The 7,539-nt window shown below is 46.4% G+C and overlaps 1 protein-coding gene across 2 annotated transcripts; it reads right to left on the reverse strand.

Annotated features, from left to right (window-relative positions):
- Window positions 1-273: 273 nt before the first annotated feature.
- On the reverse strand, window positions 274-6,690 carry LOC108790535 (volume-regulated anion channel subunit LRRC8D-like). Of its 2 annotated transcripts, none has more exons than XM_018560815.1 (2): window positions 6,597-6,690; window positions 274-2,638 (listed from the first exon to the last, which is right to left on the reverse strand). In XM_018560815.1, exons 1-2 carry the CDS (start codon window positions 6,610-6,612, stop codon window positions 297-299), a joined length of 2,358 nt encoding a protein of 785 aa, XP_018416317.1. In that variant the 5' UTR covers window positions 6,613-6,690; the 3' UTR covers window positions 274-296. The 2 variants fall into 2 exon arrangements, with proteins under 2 accessions (XP_018416317.1, XP_018416318.1); XM_018560816.1 differs by having other exon boundaries at window positions 6,563-6,632.
- Window positions 6,691-7,539: the final 849 nt, after the last annotated feature.

Consider the following 7,539-nt stretch of genomic DNA (forward strand, 5'->3'; position numbering starts at 1 on the left):
AAAAAAGATGTCCACACCAGTTTACCCTTCATGTGCTGTCATTGGAGATAGATCCAGGGTCCATATATCAGTGTGTTCCTCCACCTTGCCAAGTTTGAAACCAAAAGCTGCTCAACACACTTAGAATATAAAACAAAATCCTTTATTATAAAAAAAAAGCAAGGCAAGTACAAAAAATACGTTCCTCTGGATGACTTGTTTCCACCACTTGGGTCTTTCCCATGATTTGATAAAGACCTGAGTGGTTGAAACACATATTGTAGGACTTTCAAAATGGTCTTATAGAGGATAACCATTTACATATACTTGGCCCTCAGTTCTCCAGGTAAGCTTGCCAACACATGCTCCTCCACATCCAGTCCCCCTTTCTTCATTTGTGAGCAGTTGCTGATCTCCTCCGGCAAGGTTGTCAGGTTGTTCCCTGTGAGCTCCAAGCTAGACAACAAAGGCAGCTGTCCAATCTGGGAGGGTATACTGGAAAGTTTATTAGAACCTGCGTGGAGAGACCTGAGCCTAGAGCAGCGGAACAGCTCGTGCGGCAGGGAAGAGATCTGATTGGCCGTAACTGCCAACGTCTCCAGCCGTGTGAGGTGACCAACTTCTGGAGGGATAACTCTGATAAGGTTATAGCTTACATCTAAATATCTCAACCTCACCAGGTTGAAGAGAGGAACTGGCAAGTTATCAAGCTTATTATGGGAGATGGAAAGTTCCTCCAAATTAAGCAAAAATGCAATGGATGGTGGAAGCCGACATATGGCATTGTGACACAATCTTAATATGGTAAGACTTCGAAGACGTTGAAGAGTATCAAGTTCTGCAACATTCCGGATGAGGTTGGATGACAAATCTATGTATTGCAGGCTTGTTAAGCCAGAAATTGCACTAGGTATTTTTGAGATCTTGCAATGGCTGAGATTGAGGGTCACCAGGCGGTTCATCTTTCTTAGCTGGCCCAATGAGTCAAGCTCAGTGTCTCCATTCTGTATGCTGAGCTTTGACAGCTGGCCAGCCACGTCCATCACAGCTGATGGTATGTGGGATAAGTTGCTCGTCAGAGAAAGAGATCGTAGGCTACCAAGCCCGTGCAGGGATTGTAGACGGATGGTCTTGTTGCTGGAACAGCTGAGGTTGCCAGATAGGTACAGCTCCTGTAAGTTTTTTAAACAGTACATCCAAGATGGAAGCTCCTCCAAGTCTGTGAATCTAACATAAAGAATTTTCACCCGCTGTTGGAGAACTCTAAGCGCGTCAGGGTCCAGTTTGAGAGAACAATGGCTGATGTGGAGCTCGGAAAGCGACTTAAGCTGGGACACCGCTCCTAGAAACCTTGCAGATGAGATCAATTCCAGCTTGAGAACCTCAACCTCATTCAGTTCATAAACAGATTTTGGTATTGCTGGTAACATTGAAAGCTGCAGTTCAAAATGTCCTTTGGCATCCCTTGTAATTGTATCTTTCAACTTGTCCGTTGACCATTCAGAGTTGAGTGCAAGCTCTCGGAGCCGCTCTTCACTCACGGCCGAGAGAAATACAGAAAATCGTCTGGAGTACAAGGAGTCGTAGCGGTCCACCATGTGCAACATGAAGGCGAAGTCATTCTTGATGTCAGGAATGTCTCCAAATCCAGTCTCGTCGCTGTGTTTTTGAAAAGTGTAGGTCTTGAGTGAACTTCTGAACAGCCAAAATAGGGCATAAAGGGACAAAAAGGCATATAGGCAGAGAAGCAGAATATAAGTCAACAGAATTTTTTCAAGTATGAAGGCCAAGTTGTGTGTGCAGGTGAAAATGGAATACCCCATGAAGTTCCGTATACCAGGTTTACAGGTATGCTGGAAACTGAACGAGCCCATCAAGCTCAGTGCATACCCAAGCACTAATGCGTCTATGATCACTTTAAACACGGTCTGTCCTACGTAGACTCTGTAGACAACATCCGAGTTTTCGGCATGGCTACGGAAATGTCGTATCTTCTCAAACAAAGCTTTAGCCTGTTCTTCCTCCTTTTTATCCAATATGGTGGAGACTGGGAGCTGAATGGCAGGAAATCGAACTTCACTGAGAAGTGGCGTTCTAGGGGAATAGTCCGCAGAGCGCGTGCTACTGAATTTTGCACGGTTAATCCCTGGTGGAGGTTGGTCGGTAGTCTCCTCAAGTGCTTTAGTGGTCCACGGAGATTCAAAGCATTTGGCCAAAATGGAAAGAAAGTGCTCAACTTTCGATGAGGTTTTGGGGTACTTAAACCAAAAATTGCTGCTGACCAGTAAAACCAAGGTGTTGATAAGTATCATGTAAGGGAAATATTTGGACTGCCAAGGTACCACCTTGTGGTAACAAACGACACTCACATACATGTATTGCTGATAGTCCAAGTTGGTTGAATGGCCAATCGCTCTTGGAGCTGAAGAAGGCTTAATTCCTGCTTCAATAAAGCCACTTGATAAGGACCTGTCAGGCTCCTCCGTCTTTGGCATGCACACAACCTTATCCGTTGTCACAAGAAGCGTGGCAGAAAAGAAGGACGCCATGAGCATAAGAACAAGAAGATAATCCATGAGAACGTCCCACCATGGCTTCAGGGCCTTGAAATGGGTCTGGGATTCGGACAAGCTGGCAGCCTCGCTCACAGTTATCATTCCTGAAATGAGAAACAAAGGATTTATTATGAGGAAACACCTAACGGCTAGGTGGTAATGGGGTTTGGGAAACGGCATAGGCTGTTTAAGGGTCAAAAACTGAGTGTTTGGGGCTCAGCTGAGGTTGACTTTTGCAAATTTGCAGGGGAACAGTAACAATTTAGAAACGTTTTCTAACCATACCCGCTGGTAATTTCCTTTGACAGAGGCCAGTCAACAGGCTCAGCATCCACCCACAGACAGGAGGTTGTTACTGTGATCGAACCAAATACTGTGAGACTAGGTGACGGGTCTTCTCTTGCCTATGAGCCTTAAAGAAGAACTCAGGAAAATCAAAAACTTACCCTTGCAGTGGGGCTACCCCCCACACTGCAAGGGTTAAGTGCCTATTTTATCTAGGGGGTCAAATAAAGGTGGACATACTCACCCGGTCTTTGGTCCTGCTGGGCTGCCCGACTGGTCCCCACAGCCTCTTCTACTCCAGCTTCCAGTGGTCTAAAATTCTCTGATGTCACCATGTCTTATGCAGATCCATTGAGCGGCATTAGACATGGGGACACCAAGGGACATTTCATAGCTCAAGCTGAGGGTGAGAGAGGTGCAGCTGACCGCTGCAGGATTGAGGGTCAGGTGAGTAAAACTGCTTTATGTTAGCCCCGTAGCCCAGGGATGGGAAACTCTGGCACTCCAACTGTTGTGGAACTAAGTCCCATGAGGCATTGCAAGACCCTGGCAGTTACGGGCATGACTCTTAGAGGCATGTTGGTATTTGTAGCTAAAGCACAGCTGGAGGGCCAGAGTTGTCCACCCCTGCTCTAGACCAGACCTAAGGAAGCTCCGTCAATGTAAAAACTACACTGCACTGCACATTAAACGGAAAAAAAAAAATCTTGCTTGGAGCCCAGGCCTCCCCGGCCACCTGGGCCCCTCACACAAGTACCGGCTGTACCCCCCTGATGGCGGTCCTGGCCGGTGACTCAGATCGCGACCCCCCTGTTGACTTGTGGGACCCCACATGGGGTCGCGATCCCCACTTTAAGAAGCACTGCTCTAGACAACATGAGCACTTAACCCTTGCAGTGTGAGGGTTGCCCCACTGTGAAGGAAAGTTTTAAAATTCCCCATAGAACTTGCTTAAAATCCTCCAACAAGAGCCTCTTCTTTTCCCCAAAAAAGATTTAGCTTCGTAGACAAATATCTAGAGATCTAATGCTCAGATGAAAACACATACAACTGATACATACTGCCTTCTCTTTCTGCTCTTAATGACTCCCTGCAGACTTTCAATTAGGGAGAGACAGTCTGAAAGCAAACACCCACCACTGAGCTTTCTTTCTAGAATACCCAATATGCCGTATGACCCCATTAGATATACAATGTCTGTAAATTAACTATTGTGAATAATAAAATGAATACATTATCAGATTCAAACTTCACATGAGAAATCTAAACTAATATTGGCCCCATAGTAAAGATTATGTATGAAGACTAAGAACCTCTGTAAAGTTTTATCGCTATGTCTCTGCTGTGAAGGTTCTCTCTCTCTTTTTGTCCTGGTGCCCATTTGTACCAAGAGTGATAGGAAAATCCAAACTGGCACCATGGTCACCAGAACAAGAGGGGAAAGTAAACCTTTGACGGGACAAGGTCCTTTAGCACCCAAGGCAGGGGCGGGCTGTGAACACATGGGGCCCCGGGCAATACGAGATTATGGAGCCCCTTTTGCTCTGCCCATATACACACCCACCAACAATCCCCACCTATCCACAAGGCCCACCCACATATACATTCTTGTGTTGCAGAAATTATCTCTCCTCACTGTTATTCACAATAGCCGGTCTATTCACTGAAAAGTGAACTGCATGGGAAATTGGTAGAAGAATTTGGAAAGTCTACACCAATATAGGCGATTTGGAAAGTGAGCTAATTGGCAGAAATGTTCTGGTTGGGATATTTTGACCTAGATTCTTCAATTCTGCCAATTATCCTGAGTGACTTGCAGGAGAATTGGTAGGAGAATTGGCAGGGGAACTGAATGATCTAGGACCGGAATGGGGGTTTGGGTGCATTTTGTATGTGCGGTATGCAAACCCCCCTCCGATGCGTGCGGTAAGGCCCCGAATGGTCAGTCTGCCCAAATAGTCAGTCTGCCCATGACTAGAACCAATGCGTGGCAAACCTCGTACCAGAACCAATACGTGGCAAACCTCGTACCAGAACCAATGCATTGCAAACCTCAGACAAGAACCAATGCGTGGCAAACCTCAGACCAGCATCAATGCATGGCAGACCTCCGACCAGAACCAATGCATGGCAAACCTCGTACCAGAACCAATGCATGGCAAACCTCAGACCAGCATCAATGCATGGCAGACCTCAGACCAGAACCAATGCATGGCAAACCTCGTACCAGAACCAATGCACAACAAACCTCAGACCAGAACCAATGCATGGCAAACCTCATACCAGAACCAATGCATGGCACATCTCAGACCAGAACCAATGCATGGCAAACCTCGTACCAGAACCAATGCATTGCAAACCTCAGACAAGAACCAATGCGTGGCAAACCTCAGACCAGCATCAATGCATGGCAGACCTCAGACCAGAACCAATGCATGGCAAACCTCGTACCAGAACCAATGCACAACAAACCTCAGACCAGAACCAATGCATGGCAAACCTCAGACAAGAACCAATGCATGGCAAACCTCGTACCAGAACCAATGCACAACAAACCTTAGACCAGAACCAATGCATGGCAAACCTCGTACCAGAACCAATGCACGACAAACCTCAGACCAGAACCAATGCATGGCAAACCTCAGACCAGAACCGATGCATGGCAAACTTGGCAGCCGCTGCCTAACCATGAGACGTGTTAAAGTGGCCATGGCAGGGTCTGGTGGAACCGGGGGACATGTGTGCAGGCTGGAAGTGGGTGAAAGGGCAGTGGGGGGTGGTGACAGGCCCCCTCCTTACCCCGGGCCCTTGAGGAGTGCCCAAGAGCTTGAAGGTAAAAAGGCCAAGCTGCTCCCCCCATCCATAAGCTGTGAACTAAATCAGAAGTATAGTTTTTGCGCCCCCTCCCCCCCCCCCTTACTGAAGTGGCGCGGGTGACCACCAGCTCTGTCTTCCCCTTGGCAAGGGTAAATCTTTCAATGTAGACACCTCTCAAAGAGCAGAATTCCTCTTAGTTTGTAAAGATTTCCAGTTACTTCCTGTTGCATTTCTAGTGACAGGAAATTAAGAAAAACTTCCCCAATGGGACAAAGAAAAAAAACGGCAGGTGTTTCAGGGGTACCTACTCTATCCAAAACTACAACAAAAGTTACGGCTATACTTACACTTTAAGTAATATTGTGCTTGGGTTGACTTGACAACAGCCAACAGACATTGATCCATTTTCTTCTTAATCATAGGGTCTACTCATCAAGCAGTGAATGTGACTTTCACCAAACATTCTCTGGTGGAGGATCAATCACCGTCATTCAAAACACATGGCCCTGGGGGATTCTCCTGCAGAGAATGTTTGCTGAATGTCAGATTCACTGCTTTGTACATATTCTCCTTGGTGTCTGCTACTTATTATAGAAAAATGCAGCATGCTCAGCAGCCAGCAGGTGGCAGGGTTTGGCAGGTGAGCCCCAGATAGGCAGAACCAATACCTTTTGTTGGTGTTCCTATCCAGTCCAGTTGGAGTCTTTTCCTCTTTTATGCTTCGTAATGCAATGGCGTAACCTGCATCATAAAACTATTTTCTTTTTATCTATAAAGTGTGTTTTATAACTAATATGATTTTCTTGCAATGAGTGCTGTCAATCCCCCCTCGTGTTCAGCACATGTGGTCTACCACCAATTTCCATAGGCTGTGTTGCGCTCATCGTTCCCTATCGTTAGTGTACGACTCTTGCCGTCTTGCTTACCTTGAAGGAGTGCTGCTGAAGTGACAGTTCTTACCTCTTCGGGCGAGCATTTTGTAAACCAGGAAGGAGCTGCAGACTACGGTCTTTCTCAATCCAAGACAAGTCCCGGCGTGAACCTTTTGCAATCTCTGCAGATCAGTCGAAAAGGATGTGCTTTCCCCGCAGCTAATATTTCTTCTAATATAAGGCAAATATTTTCGCTCTGCAGAAAAACACCAGAACTCTTTCCTCGCTGCGATTGAGTCGCCTGTGCCTGGGCCTCACCCGGCCCGTCAAGGTCTTTAGTTTACACCTACGTCAGTCATATGTAGCCTGACAACTCATACAAGCCAATTAAAGGCTTAATGTTTATTAAGCAGAACTCCACCCAACGTGTTCTCTGTGGTTTTGGATCGAGGGATGGAGAGCCCATCGGGCCTTTAGTGTTGTCCATGTCAGGGCTGAAGGATTGTCCTTCACAACCAGATCTACCATGGTAGCCAGTCCTGGAGCATCCACTTTGGACGCAGAGGATGCAGTGCATTCTATCAATAGGTTTATGGGGAATCCACTATGGAGACCTCATTCTCTTGGAAGACTTACAAGGTGGACATGATATGGCATATCATGCGGCTGAATATCAATTTTGCATGAACTGATTTTTAATATTCCCATAATCCCACTGCACACTCTGACCAAAATATTAATTTTAGATGTGGATAGGATGGGAAGGGTTTGGTAGCCCATTAGGCCTTTGGTGTTCTTCATGTCTGGGATTATGAACTGTCCCCTCACTCCAGATCTACTATGGTTACTAGTCCTCTGGAGCGTCCTCTTTTCTCTTCTCTGCAGTGCATTCTTTCAGTAGGTTTATGGAGAATCCACGATGGAGACACCAATCTCATGGAAGACCTACAAGGTGGACATGAGATGAGATATCGCGCTCCTGGATATAATGTTTGCATGGACTGATCTTTCAAATTGCCATAATCCCTGCA

The sequence above is a fragment of the Nanorana parkeri genome, unplaced genomic scaffold (genome assembly GCF_000935625.1).
Source record: "Nanorana parkeri isolate BGI_ZX_2015 unplaced genomic scaffold, ASM93562v1 scaffold479, whole genome shotgun sequence".
NCBI classification, from domain to species: domain Eukaryota; kingdom Metazoa; phylum Chordata; class Amphibia; order Anura; family Dicroglossidae; genus Nanorana; species Nanorana parkeri.